General features: G+C 47.9%; 1 protein-coding gene across 6 annotated transcripts in view; it reads right to left on the reverse strand.

The window, feature by feature from the left end:
• The window catches only part of LOC128890712 (sodium/potassium/calcium exchanger Nckx30C), a 176,222-nt gene that overhangs the window by 82,903 nt on the left and 74,627 nt on the right, over positions 1-18,692 (reverse strand). For all 6 annotated transcript variants that reach the window (XM_054149463.1, XM_054149462.1, XM_054149460.1 and 3 more), the window contains exon 2: positions 1,421-3,362. In XM_054149463.1, the coding sequence (XP_054005438.1) occupies positions 1,421-2,311 (891 nt within the window). In that variant the 5' untranslated portion in view covers positions 2,312-3,362. The remainder of the gene's footprint in view (positions 1-1,420; positions 3,363-18,692) is intronic.

Below are 18,692 nucleotides of genomic sequence, written 5' to 3' on the forward strand. Positions count from 1 at the left end.
TCATCAGACATACGCGATAGCACCAGCTGCCCGAATTAATCGAGTAACATTATTCTGAATGGTTCCCGAAATTTATTGTGATTTTCTCTTTGCCGTGGAAAGAGGACGTTGAAAAATATACAATTAGACGCGCAGGTAATTTTTCACGTTGGCCGTCACGCGTGTCGAAGGGGAGAAAACTACCCTCGAAGTTCCGGATGAAATATCTGTTTAGTTTCCCAGAAATTTAATTAAACAAATACATTTCAGTCACGAGTTTTGAGAGCAGTTTTCATTCCTTCCGCGTGAAAATGCAACGTAGAAAAGTAACGGATGGATTCCTTCGTGCTACGATGTATTGGGTTGTCCAGAAAGTTCGTGGCAATATTTAAAAAAAATTCAAAGACACATTTGAATTTCAATATATATTTAGTGAATTACGTAAGTACGATTTTGTTTCACAACCTATTTCTTTTCAACCACTCCGATATATTTAGACCTGTAACAATCTACCAAAAATCGGCGCGGACTTTCCAGACAAACAAGACGAACATCGAAGCGTCGAGCGTTCCTAAGACAACCTGGGCGTTCTACGCGAATGAAAAGACGCGGAAAACTTTCTAGCCGGCTGTTAAACGTAATCGGAAAAATGGAGGGCAAGAGTGAAGAATGGGGACGACGAAGACCGATAATCGGTAAAACGTGGCCAATGTCGCGACCCCACCGACTTTCTATCGGTTCGTTTCAAGAGGCGGAAAGAGAGCACGGGACGATGAGCGAGCGGATGTGGCGAATGTCCGTCAACGAGATAAAACACCGCCCACGAGTAGCCGTGCGAGTAGGCGAAGTCACGCGACGCTCCTTGCGAGAACGATACGAAATGTAACGATGGTTAAAGAACAGCGAAAGGTAGGACACGGGGTAGATCGATCTGGCATAAGGACGGAAAAGTGGGGATTAATGGGAAATAGTAGCTTGTGTATTTTTCTCGCCCCTGCATGGACAATTTTTGCCAGAGAATATTATCGGTTTTTTCGGGGCGCTCGTTTCCAGCGAGAGCTTATTTGCTGGATTTCCCAACGTTTCGGCCATTGAATAGCGGTCAATTCATTTGCGCGGGTACGCTGATAGAAATTATTTAAAGGGTAATGAAACGGCAGAACCAGATAAATATGACGAGAATCCAATCGAGCACAATTGTTTCTTTTTTTCTTGATTGGGAATTTTGTAATTGGACTTGGATTCCTGAGATCCGTGAATATCTGAGTAGCACCTCTCGAAGAGGTTCAAGCGTGGAAAATGTAGTAATGAAACTCTAGCCACGACGAGCCACCAATAATATTCACGACAACGCCAAGATTACGTGTTACGATTAACGTGTGGGAATAGGGTGTCTCGATTCGGTGTGAACATAGTCGGAGCGAGAGTGTAACGTACATACCGAGGGCATCAGCTGATCGGTAGACCTCACCCTGGTCACCTTGTTTCTGTAGATCACTCTCTTGGCGAGTTTCTCCATCGGTTGGTTCCATTTCATGAAGCTCACGTACGCCAAATAGAATCCGAATAGCACGAGCGCCTCGTACCAGTGAATATAATTATCGCGGAAGAAGTAGATCAACGTGATCAGGCTGACGCTATAAAAGGAGCAGTCGCGGAACAGGGGCCACCATGTGAGGGAAAGCACCGTACGCGAGAATATTGCGCACATGCCAATCACGAAGAGGATATTGAAGACGGCGGAACCGACAATGGTGCCGATACCGACGTCGTCGAACGACACGAACACGCCGATTATCGATGTGAACAGTTCGGGGGCCGAGCCGCCGGCAGCCATGAAGGTAGCACCCGCGACGTCGTCGGCGATCTCGAGTTTCTCGATGATCACGTCCAACGACGGGACAAAGAACTCGTCGCAGACGATCGCCAATGCGACGAACATGTACACCACACCGATTACGTGAAATATCACAGCACCGCGACGCCGTTCTTGGACGGTGAAGAGATCTTCGGGAAAGAGGGGCGCCTTCTCCTCGGTCATGTTGCCTCCGACCTTCTTGTGATGGTGATGATGAATGCTGGCGTTGTAGCCGTCGTCGGCGTCCTGATCCAATTCATTGTTGGGACTCGATAGGATGGTACCGTTCGCCGAGTAGACGGACCAAGGCGTAGTGCTGGTGCTGGTCTGGAGAGCGATCGGATTGTTCGGGGCCGGCCTGTGGCCCATGGCAGGACCGATCACCAGTACCAGGAAGGCCGAAGCAAATGTCGCGACCGCCACGCGGCGCCTCCTCCTCCAGCATGTACGCCGTTCGCCGCCTGTCACGATCATCGTCGTCGGTAGTGTTGCTGGTGCTGGTGTATCGCACCCTCGAGGACGTTCGCCGTCGTTAGCGAGCCCTCCGTCCTCCTCCACCTTCTCCTTCGTCTTCTTCTTCTCCGTCCACCTCCCCCGCCTCCACTTCTTCTCTGGCCACCGTCGCCGTCTCCTCCTTCTCCACCACCGCCACCACCTCCGCCTCCTCCACCACCTCCTTCTGCGTGTCGTATCGTGTCGCGGCGCGGAGGGTGTACGCCAGCAGAGGTACCCTACTAAGGCTGGGTCATGTTGGAACACCGAGGAGCTGCTCTCGCATGCTCCTCCGCCTTCGATGGCTCCCTCCGACGAGTGGACCTACCCTTTCACTACTTTTCCAGTCTCTCTATTATGTTCCACCCTCTTTTCACCGTCGAGGTTCGCTCTGCCTACCTTAGACCGCTGCCTGCGGTCTAGCTTTCTCCGTTTTCCCCGCCCCCCTTTCTCCGCGCGTTCTCCTTTGTTTTCTCCTTTCTGTCTCCTCTTGTTGTCTTCCGACTGCTCTTTCCCCAGCGATGCCCGCGCAGTCTCTGTCCCCTGTCGGCTTCGTTCGGCTCCGCTTTCTTCGCCGAACACCCTCGTTGTTATCAGCGTCCTTCGTTTCCCTTCTCAGACGTTCCTCCCTCCCCCCGAAAAACCGAAGAGCAACGAGTCACTGTGATTCGCGATACCGAGATAAAACGTTCGTGGCGCGTACTACGATCTCTACTGTACTACCGTTACTAACGTTGGATCCTGTCGTTTAGCGCGAGGAAGAGTCGCAGTCGCTTCGTTCTTCTACGCGATCGCGATATCGCCAAATATCCCCCTTTCCTTCCTTTTCCTGCTTCCCGGCGGCGTCGTCGTCGCCGTCGTCGTCGTCGTCGTTGTCGTCGTCGTCGTCGTCGTCGTCGTCGTCGTCGTCGTCGTCGTCGCCGTCGTGGTCGCTAGGATGCGGTGGATGGTGCATATAACCCTGGATGGATATACAGGAGCAGCAGAACGGCGCCCCCGCCGCGATGCCCGCCCGCTGCACACTGGAACAACCCTGTTCCGTTCCGTTCCTCTCACCACCCTTCCCGTCATTTCCCACCGCCTCGCTCCACGATCTCCCTCCTGCTGTTCCTTCTCCCACCAACCGAACCGCTACCCCCTACCCTCGAACTTCAACGTTTCCCCTCTCGTCCCTCCGCCGCGACCGCCGTCTTTCTTCTTCTTCATTCGTATATACCTCCAGTTTTCCAAACGGTTCCTCCTTCGCCGACATTGGATTCCTCCTCTTCCACCTAGCCACCTTCTGCTCTGTCCCTCTTCCGTGCAACCCTCCGTCGTTCTCCATTTTTCGTTATATCGTCGACTTTATTCTCTCCGACCAGAACCACCACCGGATCGCATCAGTCGCTCTCGCTCGGCGAATCCTATAGCTCCGCACCCAGCGCCGGATTCAGATTTTCGAGACCCCTAGACTAGGGATACTCCGCGTACGTACAAGGGTTAGACGGGATAATGCGAACACCTTCGATTCGGACTGCCTGCTTCCAGCGGTTAAACAAGGTATTCCGCGATGCTTTACCCTTCACTGGCCTCTCGTTGTTACCCTAAATGGTCCTGATACTGCCTCTTAGTAAATTGGACACCCTTGATGATCGAGTTTACGCCGTGGGCCGCGTATTGTTTCCCAACAATGCGATGATTAGTCTTTTAAGGAGGTCGAACGTGCTACTTAAACATCGTACAGCTACCGTAGATGGTTTTGAAGAACACAGGGAGCAATCGTTTCGTCAATCTTACGTATTCTTCTTGTCCTCGATTCTCTAACCGTACAAGTGTTAATTTGTCAACGTCCCACTCGCTTTCGATCTACCCTTTGTATCATTCCTCTGAATTTGGCCGAGATTTCGATACTTGGTGTAGGTGACGATTCCCTGACTTCGAGATCGAGAGTTGTTTGTTTAGAACACGTACGGCTTGGAACCTGTAACGTGCCGTTTTTTTCGTATCATCTAGTGAAACTAACTCTTCGGACAACTAATTAACACGTTGACTGCCACGTAGAAATCCTTGAATGTCGCGCACGGACCACGCTTATTCGATGCTGCGTACAGTGCCGCGAGAGATAACTCGGCGTGGCGCCGGGCGACGTACTTAACGTATTAAGTTAAGGGATTAAGACTCGGCGTCGTCCACCGTTCACCGTTCCCTTCGAGCGGCCCGTCTGTGATCGATCAGTTCCGAAATCTGACAGTCTCGATTTGGTCTAAAAAAAAGTATACATATAGTCGATCCCATAAACATTCGTAGCCTCTACGTCTATCGAAGAAATTTATTTGAATTAAATGGTAGGTTTGATGTTTCCAAGTGTATGTTTGTATAAGCTTATTCGTATACATATTTATAACGAAAAATTCATTCGGTAATACCACGACTATTATGTAAATTAGTCAAACTTCTTCAATGGACATAAAGGTTAATGTTTACAGGAATATTTACACGAATATTTGCAGGACTGACCGTACATACACAGTGTACGTATACCATAATTTTGTTATAGCATGTTTGTTATGAATACACGTACGTAAAGTATGTTATTCGAATCCTTGAGCCTTCCGTTTACATTATTGTGCTATCTTCGCCACCGTGGACCGCGAATCGAACCCGTCCAGGTTCACCCTCGGTGTCTCCTCCGCTTCAGACTCCGAGATGACAATGCTCGATTCGAATGAAATAAATTTTCACCGAATCCGCGCGGTAGCCCCCGAATCCCGCGGTTTAATCCGTCCCTGTCCACACCCTGTCCGGGTCTCTTTTCCACCGACGCAGCTTGTTCCTCCTCTTCGACAACACTCACCCTCTCGCTACCCTTATTCTCTCTCCCGCGGTTCGCGTCTCTCTCCTTGGAGCCTCCGTCTCTTTCCGCGGCGGTGTCCACTCTTCGTTCCTTTCTCTTTCCACCCTGACCCCTTTCTCCTCCAGTAAGGGAGGAGCCGCCCTCTGATATCTTCCGTTTCTCTTGGCGCCATTCTGCACCCTACTTTCCTCTTCGTTCCGCGTGAAATTTCCCCTGGTTCCCCGCTGGCTGGCTAAGGGATGGTGGTGGTAGGTCGCGGAAGTGGGAACCTGCGCACGTGTAAGCCCGACAGTAACGTACGTGTACGCTTCCTGGACGCGGACGTGTTCGCGTGCGCGGGTGCACGTGTGCGCCCGCGCAACCCTCGCCGGGCCTCCCGCTCGATATCGGTGAGTCGACTCTACGACTCTACGCTACGAATCCGCGTATACCGGGTGTCGCCTCGATCATCCCTCGTCTAATGTCCCTGAGTACACAGAGCACCTTACACGGATCAGGCGTGTGTGTCGGAGGAACGGGGAGATACAGTTTTCGAGCCAAAATGGCCGACGAAGTCTCGTATCCACGTGGCTGAATATTTTAACGAAACATATTTTTTTTTTCTCTCTCTCTCTTTTTTTTTTATGCGTGTACACAGCGGTTATGTTTACACAGTTTATCGCGGGTCGAGGATGGAATCGAACATTGAATATTAAACGGATTGATTTCTTTTCCTGGGTGTAGGTCAATGTGATAAAACGCGGCGTGACCCAGTCCCACACCGTCCTGCGAAACGTGTTGCCATTCATCATCGTATCCGAGCTTCGTTGGACGAGCGATTAGCGAATTGCGTGGCTAATCACACTCAACCGAGGGTTATCGTCTTCGTTTCATGTTCAAGAACAAAAAGTGTGCGCTGCCTGTTCTACAACTTTAAGTTTGACGTTTCTTTTACCACGTCGCACGCCTAGTTGAAGCTCCTTCAACTTTCGTCGCGTGCAAACCCCCTTTTTTACTCGCGAGTTATGAATACAAACCGTCGAACCGATACGTTGTTACTTTTTCGAGTTTACCGACCACGTTGACCCGAAAATGAATTTCAGTTTTCGGTGATTTGCATATCGAGGGTCTCGATCCTTGTCGCGTACGCGTTTTTCTTCTTCGAGGGGCGACGCTCGCCTCCCCGCCGTGCTGCACAAGCGCGACTAACACGCGAGGAATGAAAAATCGCTGGGGATGGATGGTTCCTTCCAGAGGCCTTTAAAGGCGCTGGATTACGGTTTAGGAAAAAGTCCGACGTCTTCGAGCGATCGCTCTCCCCGTGAGCGATATTAGATGCCGCTATAAATCAAACCTGCCTCTTGAATTTTCAAAAGTACGCAACGAGCGAGTCTGCCGATCGCGGTTCGAAAGAGACGTAGCGTCGCTAAGAATTGCTTTGGAATATCCAGCCGTGAAAAGAAGTTTCGACTCGACCTATTCTTTCTCCAAACCGGTGGTTCAACCTTTACCCGAACGATTCTGCCGTGGGGTTGGATAACGTCGAAACTTTAAGCCAGCGGTGGCCAGTTTCCTTTTTTTCTCCTCGGAAAGGCTAGGCTTCAACGATTGTGAAGGCTAGTCGACACATTTTTGCGGTATTGTTCGGCGCGGAAAATGTATCTTAAATCAAAACGGGAGCTGAACGATAAAAATACGAATTGTTCTCGGTACCGAGGAGCTACTATTTTAATTCGACACTGAAGAATCGGGACCGAGGAATTCATGAGTTTTACAAAAGCCTTTTGCATCGAGACAAAAATTACTTTATAACTGAACGAAACTGATATTGTTTTCGCTAGTACACGTAGAAAATCAGAATTCAGAAATAGAGCATCCTTCGAATCGAATTAAGGTCTTTCGTAAATCTTCGTAACTTTGTAATTTAGGGGGCCAGAGGAAGGGCGAGGTTTGGGCACCGCGGCTCTAGACAATACTCCAATACCAGGTATCGCTGGAGCGATCCGACTTTCGAGCTCTACTTACGAGCAAAAGAAATTCTCTGCGGAATGAAACACCTCGAGATCTCTGCCGCGGAAACTGTACTAGGCATCGACCCAGCTTCGGTAGATAAAGCAAGCCCAGCGATTCAGGTACGATAAAGTTCCAGGCCTCGTTAGCGAACATCACCGCAAATTGCGATCTGATACGTTCGCTGAAATAATAACCCACTGTCACCCGCGGAATTACTAGCTGCCGTCGTGGTTATCGCGCGATTCGCTTTGAGCGACTTAACATATCTAATTCAACGCTCCCCTAACGACGACAATAAGCAAGCATAGCGCAAAGTTCGTAATCAGGAGCGCACACTCGAACGTAGCACGGCCGTCGTGTATAGCGTGTCGGCTGGATTCCTTTGCGCAACCACACGGAAACATGATCGCATCGCTCGCGTTCCCGTGACTCTTTGCGTTTTTAACGACGTTACCAACGTCTCGAGGGCTAATCTATTCTCTAAAATCCTGCTACGGAACGAAGAACGGGCAGAGCTAGACTGGTCTCGTAATATTTTTCAGTCGAAGCTTTCGAACAGCGGCGCCACTAGTTGGCGTGCTCGCCGTGCACGAGATTTTCGTGGCGTTAACCAAGAGTGTGTATGGCTTCTCTATATTATTATTTAGATGTAATTTTGCAGGCATTAGGAATAAAATTCGAGCCCAGAAGAGGGCTTAATTTTCCGAATTTTCACTAATTTCAGCAATTAGATGCAAAAGTAGGAGTAAAGCGGTCGATTGATGGCCAACTTCGGAACGCAGTAACCCAGTTCGTTTAATATCCGTGATGATACTGTTAATAGCCAACCGCCGGTGGTTGCGGTAAACAGCTTGCGCTGTCTTCGTTTGAGATAATACCCTCTGCTAATTTAAACTTGACTAATATTTGCGCTTTCGCGTCTGGAACACGGGTCCCAAGTGCGTGTAAACGTATGCTTCTTGGACAAAGATGTATTTACGTACATCCTAAGTTTGTTATTACAGTTTCCGTTTTTCAGACGAGTTATCCTCGCTTCTCCTTCCTGACCCTATTACTCCCCCAACCGTTATTAAACGCTTTGTTCCAGCGCCTAGACGAAACGAACGTTATTTCCTTTTTTCAAGTTTTCAGTCTGTCGCGGAGACTTGTTCGGAGTTGCAAGGGGGAAAGTACACAGCTGTCCGTTAGTGTACGATATAAATAACGATATAAATTCACCGAAACGTGTGCATCGAAGACGATAACAGTAAGTAAGCTGTTTCTCGACTCTATTGGAGTGCACCGAGTCTTGGAACGTAAAAACAATCGGTGACGAAATGCAGCATGTATGTATTACGTGAGCGTAACGTTCGAGAGGAAAAAAGCTCTTCGAACGAGGTGCGAGCAGTGGGATGGGCGATGATAATAAATCGGGGAGAATAAACGTCGACGGAGAGGAGGCAATATCGGTAAATTATCGCTAAAATTCTGCACGCGCCAGGTAGCAGCGGGTTCGTGGCAGGTAGCGGGCCTCGTTTAAAATCGGTCCGTGGCTCGCTTCTTTTCGCGAGAATTTCCTCTCGCGTGTCGGTTGGCAGCAAAAGCGGAACCCGCGGAAAGGTGAAACGAGGCGAAAGCTCGAAAGTCTCCGGTTCCGGGGGTTTCTCGTCGGTCGCTAATAACTGTAACGACCTCTGGAACATAACGAACCGGCTTTAAGGAGGACGCAGGAGTAGCGGAGCCTCGCGGGCTGCAAATGTGGAGAATGAAAGGGTGCGGGGGTGCAGTTTGCGCCACGGTGGAGTTGCACGTGCCTCGGGACAGGCTTCCTTCGTGCCTCCGCGTACCCTACGTATTTCCCTTGTATTCCCCTTGCCGCGAAGAATATACCACTCCCGGGACGTAAAACAAAACGGAGGCCGACGTACAGGGCGCCTGGATAATTATAGCGGCGCGAGTAGAAATGTGGTCATTCTACGTGACGAAACGAATCGAAAATGTGGAACAAACTTTTCTCATACGCGGCTTGGTTTCCGAGAAAATTCGTTCGGGAACTCGTCGAGGCGCGCGAGCTGTCTGGCGTGTCTGACCATTGGTCGACGATTCTACTTATTTTCGGCTGCGCGATTCAGGATAGCGGTTACAAGTAACAATTCATCGTTCTTTCGAAAGGGGTGGAAACAAAGGAAAGCTGGTTCATTACTTGGTATGTATAAGGACACGTCTGTCTGTACTAATTATCTGATCTGTTTTGTTTCGATGCACCTACCCTTGGAGTAAAGCGACCGAAACTGTATCCGTTGCTCGCCCATCCAGAAATAATTTGTTTACCGAGCGGAACGAATCAAGAGGGTGACGTCGCGACAACAATTCGACGATCAAAAAGGTACCCCTCCGCGAGTCCTTCGCGACTCCTGCGTCGATAAATAGTTAACCAATCCCCTCCGGCCTATTTCCTGTGGGTAACGGCACGGGGAGCCATCGTTAACGATTTTATTAGCGACGAAATCGGTCTCGAAGGATCGAGTCGCGATCTCCCCAGCCGCATCCGGGAACGACAAAACGTTTCTAGACGTTCCACGATGCAATTACTCGCGGAGTGATAAAAACGTATCCTCGGTTGTTCCGGTTGATCGGAGCGAAGGTCTAGAAACGGAAAAGTCGGATATCGAGTTAGATATCCAACCGCGCGGAAATACGTCGGCTCTAACGTCGTAGCATCGATTCGCGGAGCGTCCATAGGCGCGTTCTTCCCTAACCTAAGCCTTGCTCGTGGTGAGCTTCGGGGATGGAAAACCTTCTAGCGGTGGAAGGCCACATGTCATTTCCCGGATTCTGTCGTCATCGACTGCAAATTGACTCGTTCCAGGCGGAAACATTACGAACCGGTCGATAAATTACATTCCGTGGTTTCGAAAATAGAAAGCGAAGTAGTAGGAGGTGAATGGCTGGAAACGCGTAGGGCATGAATTATATAGAACGAGGTTGTACTCCGAATGAAAACTTGCGCGACTGACTCGAAACTCGTCGCTCTTCCAAGGCGTATATAATATTCATCGACACGTTTCTTCTTTCGAAAGAAAGTCGTTCCTTGGGATCGTACGCGTATAAGATAGAACTCGCAACGTCAACGATTCGATTTATGCAGCGATTGGAACGCAAAGCTCTACGATATAACGTGTCTCGATAGAACTTGCGTCGTCGTACAGGGCAAACAAGGAGAAGAGAGGTGAAAGACAAAGGTGAGAGAGATGTCTTGAAATACTTCGAGGAGGTCCAGCGCGGAAAGCACCCTTATCGGGAAATAACGAGCAGATAATCACGACCGCCAGAACAGGAGGAATTATTACAGCCGAGTGTATCATTCCATCAGGCCGATGTAATTACTCGCTGGCGTCGAGATTCGTTAGGGGGATGCAATAAAAATAATGACGCTCGCCTCGAGGTCAGCGTGACGTAGAAAAGCGCGCGTCCGCCGCGAATACACGTCCGCCAGGCGGAATGCGTATCGCTTTTGTTCCAAGCCTCGCCGTGCCGAGGGCAGCGGCGTGAATTTATCGAGCGTCGAAACTTGCAAACTTTTTTTTTTTTCTCTGTTTATAGCCTGGCCGACGACTCTTTTGTATCAGTCTCGACCGTCGGCCGGGACAGCTTTAGCGTTTCGCTAGGTCTATTTCCCTGCTATCGACCACCCAAGAAACGCTCGCCCCCGTCAAGTTCGCGGGGTGGACTCCAACACGGTCGCAAGAACACTCTTCGGCGAAATCGAATCTTGGATTGCTCCAAAGTATAGTCTTCTTTGGATATTAATTCCGAGGAAACGAGTACTAGGCTAGACTTGGACAATTGTTTGTTTACATTTTGAGGAGTAAGGAAATTGTGTTCGATCAGATGGCACCACTCCTTAACCCTTTGCACTCGAAAGGTGACTCTCAGTCACCATTAGGTTTCACGCAGAAAATCTACGATACCTAATGTTTCTTTAGGTTTAATTTCTTTGGAGCTCAAAGTGTCGATAAAATGATTGTCGGCGAGGTAAAGGTGACCTTATTCTCAAATCTAGATAGCTAAGAAACATCTCGAGTTTCTGGTAGATACCAGAAAAAAAGACCTCGAGTGCAAAGGGTTAATAATTCGCATCGCAGGATCAATGCTCGATGACACGGAAGATCGAACCAAAGACATTGCCGTTTTTTATGGGTTGCGAGTTCTGTAGTCTCCATTTTCGCCAATGAAAACTAAAATCAACTAATTCAGCTAATCGATTTATCGTCGTTCGATTTATCTTCGGCTTCTTCAGGAAAGTCTTTCAGCTGAAAGAACAGCGCTGGCCTCGAGGCCTCGGAGCCTGAGACCTCTGCTCGACAAAACTGACGATCGTGGACCGTTCCCTCGCGTTTTTTACGCGCCGGCACTATTTCGGCGTGACTCTGGGAACGTTTATGGAGCAGCGTGAACGCATGCGTGCGTCTCGGCCAATTTCACACCCACGTACGAATCACGTGTGAACGTATTCGGAGCAGTGCACGCTCGCGACTTGGTGTCGATAATTGCCCCCTCATCGGGCGAATTTCGTACAGATAAACCTCCCTGACGTTGAATCGAAACCATTTGTCGAGCGCGGTAGCAGACCGCGCGTTTTTACCCGCAAATTGCTCTTCGGCGGCAACAAATTTCGGACGAATGGGACGCTCGAGTTTCGCGGCTAACGTGAAATTCTGGAATTCGGGATGATTTTTAGAGGTCGCGTTATCAGGCACGTCCGGATGCCCGTAGGCGTCCGGTATAAGAGAAAAAAGTAGAGTAGAAACTGCACAGGTGATCTTGTACGTTAGGGAGTTAATCGTTTGAATAATATCGGTCGTAATCTGTTCGAACTAATAATGTTCTAATAAACCATGGAGTATTTGAGGACTGTCCTCGTGATTAATAGCGTCGAGTCTGTGGTACAATCTGTTAGATAAGTTTGACCGATGAGGCTAACTCGCAGAGTCAGGACGGAACGCGTTTACGTTGCTAACTTGTCCTAAAAACCTATTAGTATTGCCAAGTCGCGCACCGACCAAGCTATACTATATTTTTAGTGTAAGTTTGAAATTCCGAAAATTTCGACCCGACACAGTTTGCCTCCGAGGATCGTGCCCGTCAGCTACGAGACATCCGGTGGAATTCGTATTAGACTCTGCTCGGAGGAAAAGAAGGGCATGCTAGGAGCGCTGAAATTCTCAGCTGCAAGTCTCGTGACTCCCGCGAAACGAAGTCAATCAAAATTAATGGTTCCATTACGGAATCCTCGTAAGTTTTCGCTTCATTGTTCACGGGTACGTGTTGCATTCGGCGTGTTTAGGCTTCTCGATTCGGTTGGCATCCCCTCGAGCTGGCCTGGAAAAGGGGCGCAATCGAGCTCACGGGCGAGCGATGCAGCCAGTGGCCAGCGTAGAACGTGTGCGGCCACGAAATAGAAGATTTTACGCGAGACGATCGTCGAGGCGCGTGCGCCCGCCTCGGCCAAGACCGAGCGTCCGCGCCATCATTCCTGCACACAGAGAAATCATCCACACGCCGCATCCTCTCGTGCCAGTGCTTCCCAACCACCTCCGCACCAGGACGCCCGTCTTTGAAAAGCAAAGATTACAGGTACGGCAAATTCGGTTTTGGAAGTCTCCGGAATCGAGTCTGTGCGAGCGACGTAACTTTTTCCAGGACGGAACTGCCTGGAAGTTAAACGCGACGCGACACTAGCGCCGCCGTGCAGCGATCGAAGCGAGATCTATGGAACTATGTTCCATGGATCTATGTTATCTCTTCCATTTCTCGAAAATGGTTGATAAATCGTGGACAATAAATTTGTCATAGATTCGTAGGTGCGTTACGAATTTCCTTACAATTACAATTACAAATTCCATTCACAGGAAAACTACACGTGAAAATTCCGTTGGATAGCGGAAAACCATCACACGAACTCGGTTCGCGTTGATGATTTCGACCCACCTTAGCGCGTGTCTGTGACCGACGTGCACACCCAGAACCGTGTACACGCAGCCTAAAAAACTCGGAACGGAGCCAACCAGCGCCGTCTGGCCGGAACGGCGTATCTGGAACTGGGAAATTCGACAAATCGCGCTTACATTCGCGCAAGGCCAATACCGAGGGATCTCGCATATTTTTTTTCTCCTTCCATCCCAGGGAACAAAGGAACCGTTTGGGATTCGGGGAACGACGGTAGACGCGGGTAGAGAGAAACAGAACGAGCGAAGAATTGGGAGGAACAGGGAATTTGTGAAAAATGCTGAGGAGAAAGCAGGATGGATGGAACGGAGCTGGGAGGTACCTTAGATCGCGGCTGCACGATTTACGATGGTTTGGCGGGAACATATTTGGGTCAGCGTTTGTTATCGGTGGCCGCGAGAGGTTCCCAGCTCTTCTGGGACGACTTTCGCGTTGCGTAATCAAAGATGACCGATCTTCCTGCACAGGCCCTATCGCAGGTCGATCAAGGAGTCGGGCTCGCAGGTGTAAACGGAGTATGAACGAGTGGGCTGCGGATGTTGATGAGAAATCATATTTCTACAGTTACAAATGAAGAATCGAGATTTAAGTGAAAGCATGCGTCTACTTTACTGTTAATGTTTTACAGATTTTTTGCATCTATGACATAAACATCCGCAGTCTGTAAATGAGAAACCATCGATCAACAGTGGTATTCCAAGCACACAAATTGCATTCGAATTTTACAATCTGACAGTATGAATTTTATAAACACGCGTGGCTATAGAAACTATCACAAAGAAAGCTAGAAATTTACTTGCGTGGCTGTGAGAAATGTCTAGAGACAAATTTGTTTAACGTACTTTTCTTTTTTAAGGAACATTTTTAAAGGAACATAGGATCGCGGGTTCTCGGTTCCTGGGAGAGCCTGGACAAGGACAAAGGACGTGAACGCCTGGGTCCGCAACGGTCGTCAGGATTCGTCGCCTCGGGAGGTGTTTCGAAACTCCTTCGGACAGACGTCGCGGCGCTGCCGCCGATAGCAGGACGTTCGATAATGGGGGGAGGTGGTTCCACCTTTCGACTAGTGGAGAGACGTCGAAACTTTCGAGGGTGGTGTAACTGGTATATATCTAATCTGTGGGTACCGGACCGACCTCTTGTACACGGTACGCGTACAAACCTGTACGCGAGCCCCGTCTACCGTCGAATCCAACCCTTCACTGCTCGCGATGCGCCCGTTAATTGGATTAATGGCACGGCTCTGCTTACCTTTCCGTTCCTAGCATTCGAGTCGATTGGTCTTCAAATTGTAGATAAATTTAGCTTCGAATCGCGGGGTCGGATTGCTCCAACGGTACGCGCTGAGTTATTACTGGAAGCATCGAATCAGAACCTAAGGCTATACACACCGGGTGTATTCTTGTAAACGGGTTCGCTCCAGGGACTCCGGAAACAATACGAACGGCAATGTTCGTTGTCAGTCGGGGACTAAGCGAATTTAACCCCTAACTGAATTTCCGTAATCTATTCAATTTGGAAAAATGTCCTTTTCATTAGACAACCAAATAACGAGGCCTGACACTAGTCCATGCTCCCTGTTGAATCAGGAACTAATTAAAGTGACTCGGGCGAGGGAGAATTGGGAAAAATAAATCGATCGTTTGCAAAGAAACAGCAACTTATACTTTGGTTCGTTTCTTCTTACTAACTATGTACGTTCTTAAAATCATTGTTCCGATTTACCACCATACTCCTTTTTCCAGTGTCATAAAATGCATCCTCGACAACATTTGCTCCTGGTAAGCAACTCCCAGGAACTTGGCCATGTAATGCCGAGGAATTGCTAATTTCCTCGACTCAACACCCCCTCTCCCGATCCAGGATTTTATTTCTCTAGCTGCAACGGTATTCGCATCGCGAAGCACCGATACGAAACAGGTACAAGAATACCCTACAACCAATCGCGTGCAAAGGAAGAGTAAAATACGTATGTCGGGTATTCTTTCGGGAACTCCGAGCCAAGCTCATTTCAATGAAACTAAAAGGTTCCGACGCTGCCCTTCCCAGAACCGCGTCCTCGACCACCCACCGATAAACTTCACGTTACACGAGCTTCGTCTCGCTAGTCGTTCCAACAACTTCCGCGATAGATCGAGTCGAAGCGCGATTTCGACGAACTACCGGATAAAACATCGAACAAAGAGCGCTGTTCGTTGGTAATTGAAGTTCTGGGAATTTGTATCTTTGAACTGCGATGCAAAGAGAGAAAAAAAATGCAATTTTCAATGGGTGAACATTAATCCACGAAAATGAAGATAGATATTTAGTTAAACTCGAGAAAATTGAAACGTCGTTGAGGCTCGGCTAAAAAGAAATCTGGTCCGCAGCTTCGAAGATAGACACCCTGTGAACGTAAATAAGAACCTATAAAAAGGACACGTGTCTAAAATACAAATATAGACGTACCGTGTCGCCGAATTCACTGGGCCGATCCTTTCAGGAATGATGCGCCTCGAATTAACGACGACGAGGTCGAACATCTGCGGTTATGAGCCATATTCGCTTAATGTACACCGATGCGCGATACCAGCGTGTACTCATCGTTGTCCGTAGATCATTATCGTGTCCTAATGGGGTTCTATTAGCGGCGAAGACGTCGCGAAACACGTTCAGTGCTTCGACGTCTATTTTGCATCCGACGAACGCGATCCAATAGACGAGATAGCGGGAGATATTCCTGAAGAGCGACGCGAATTTTAATTGAAAAGAAGCCGTCCACTTCTCCCAGCGAAAATTACCTCCTCGCGTTCGATCAAACGAAAACCTTGCAATTTACTCGCAATAAAAAATAAGCAACGTTCGCGTAGATTTCGAAGACCGCTGTTCGCGCCGATTGTTTATTTATAGAATGTTATTGGCTACCGCGTGAGAAACACCGAAGGTCCTTTGGACGAGACACGGTAACAGAAGCTGCCCTTTAATCGCGGATTCTTTCTCCCTCGTTTGATCGATAGACTACCGACAGATACAAATTAAACAGTTTCAGGGTAGAACAGAGGCGATTCTTCGTCGGTGGATCGGAATAGTTAACGCCGTTATCCGCGCTCAGTCAACGACCTCCTGCAACGCGATCATCGGTCAAACCATCATTGATCCCCTGCCCGACTGACCTTCGATTCCACTCGGCCATTTAGGAGAGCTACCTAATACTGCGCTTCGTCAACTCTTCCCACTGACCCATTTTCATAACATGGATTTATTAACGATATGGACATCGTATATATTCAACCACCGAATTTAAAAAACGAACGCATCGTTCTGGGTGAATTTGACAATAATCCATCGAATTCACTCGTACTATCGAAGAACTTGAGATTTGCCTAAATTTCTGTGTTGATAATAAACTAACAGATGCCTAAAGCTCGAGCTACAATTGCGACGAATAAATTAACACAGTAATTCATACGAAATAAATTATATTAGCGGCTCTCCCCTGCTGGTACAGCCGAACAAGGGTACAGAAACGCCACGTTTCCTCCTAACGGTAAGTTACCTGAAACAAGACGTCCCCGAATCGAGAGCGCTTACCATCCGCTGCGAAAATTGTGGTTCCGCGACAATTTTCACGTTTCGCGAATGGAAACGCTCGCGAAAGCAAACGCTGCTTCGGTGATTCGTTCGTTGCGAGAACGAAATGAAACGTTTCGAAAAAGTTTCGAACTGTTTGTATCGTTGGTCGAAGGAAGTTTGGCGAACGTTTCGAAAATCAATAATTGTTGCTCCGCAGTCGCTGGAGTAGAGTCCCGTCCGGTGGTGCCACCTCGGACGCCTGGGCGTCGCGACGCCCTCGCGGAAACGAGCCTCTATCGACGAAGGAATTTTCGGACGTAATAGCGTTGCATCGTTCTATAAACAGCCTTTCCAAACACGGATTACCGCAGGTCAGGGAAACGTATCTTGGATTCGTCGGTGACAGTCGTTAACCGGCAGCGAACGGTTTGTTTGAGTAATCCGAGAAAATATACAGAGAACGGGCGTGGGCGAATGGAGGCGGAGGAATGAACTCGAGGGAATCGAGGAAATTCACTGCGGCTGCTTATTAAGGAGTTATATACAGTCGTCGATCGCATTCCCAAAGTCACTCGCTAGAAGTACGAGACCGGTTCGAGACTGGTTGAACAAACGGAAATATCCAACTAACACGATAAACTATACGACAATAAAACGTTTGTTGGTGACACACCGTTTATATAAAACTGGTGTTATTCCTAAAAATGCCTATAATAAAATTCTCGTGACTTTCATTATTCTCCTGTGCAGAATTTATATTTAATTGAATTCACTCATTAGAATTTTAATTGGGTTTCTTATTCACAACTTTGATTTAAAATTAAATTAAATTACTACGGTCTCGATTAAATTTCTTCTCATAATTTTCCTTAATTGAATAAGATTAATTGAATTTCACCCTAAAATTTCATTTTAGAAAACGAGAGGCGAGAAAAGGTTGTATTTAAATAATAGGCGATGCTTGAAAACACGGTAGAATTAATTTAAAAAGTTCCAGATGAAACGGTAGTGCATCGAATCGATGCGTTTTTTAATACCCGACTGTATAACCCCTTAGCCATCGGTTTTATGCAACCACGATCAGAGGGTGAAGGTGGGATCAAGTTCAACGTATTCTCATGAATATCAATCGACTCGTACGTTCGAACCCGGCTGAAGGAAGAGTTAGATCTTCTCCACTCTTTGCGCCCTAGATTATTTTCTTTCGGATTCAAACATACCGACTTCACAAGCAGAATACGTAATCCGTCGAATACGTTTGACCGTGAATTACGTGTCATAACGTTATACTAAAAATTCCTTATTCTCCGTTCTTTGCTATTCGAACAAGCTCACCTCGTATTCGAAGAGCGATGCTTCAATCCATTAGCGATAGCTCCCTCCAGGATTGCACAGAAATTCTGAAACATAAACGTACGTTTCATAAATATTGTAACGTGTAATCTACCTTTTACAGTGTCTCTTGACTCAAGCAATTGGCACAATCGCAATAAAATCTGCGATCGTTTCGTTGTTGACAATTAACGAAGTTAATCATGTCTGATGATCATATTCGCTTACATTGTTTGTGTTATTTACAAACAATTATCATTAATCACCGACGCGATTACACGAGAATCGTAATTGTCCGTCGTTAATCGGATTGCATTTTGCCCAACACCGGCGTACAATCACCGTCCCAGATTCGACCGAGTAAAACTAACTAGAAATGCCGTTCGAGAAACATCTTACTATTATTATGACCACCGATAGGATATTTCCATTTCCTGAGATGAAAAGAAAATGGCCCAAGGTTCATTTCCTTGGTGTCGTGTGTTACCGAAAGGAGCTTGTTTCGATCTGAAAGCTTCGAGTTTTAAACCAATGGATCGATAGAGTTTTTCGCCAATGTTTACGACTATATTCTCGTCACGATATATCCTTTCGAAATGGCGCCTCGGGTTTCGAAAAAAATCTCCGAAACCACCGATACGAATCGTTTCCACGTTCGTCTAAACA

Source organism: Hylaeus anthracinus, unplaced genomic scaffold (assembly GCF_026225885.1).
Source record: "Hylaeus anthracinus isolate JK02 unplaced genomic scaffold, UHH_iyHylAnth1.0_haploid 12001, whole genome shotgun sequence".
NCBI lineage: Eukaryota > Metazoa > Arthropoda > Insecta > Hymenoptera > Colletidae > Hylaeus > Hylaeus anthracinus.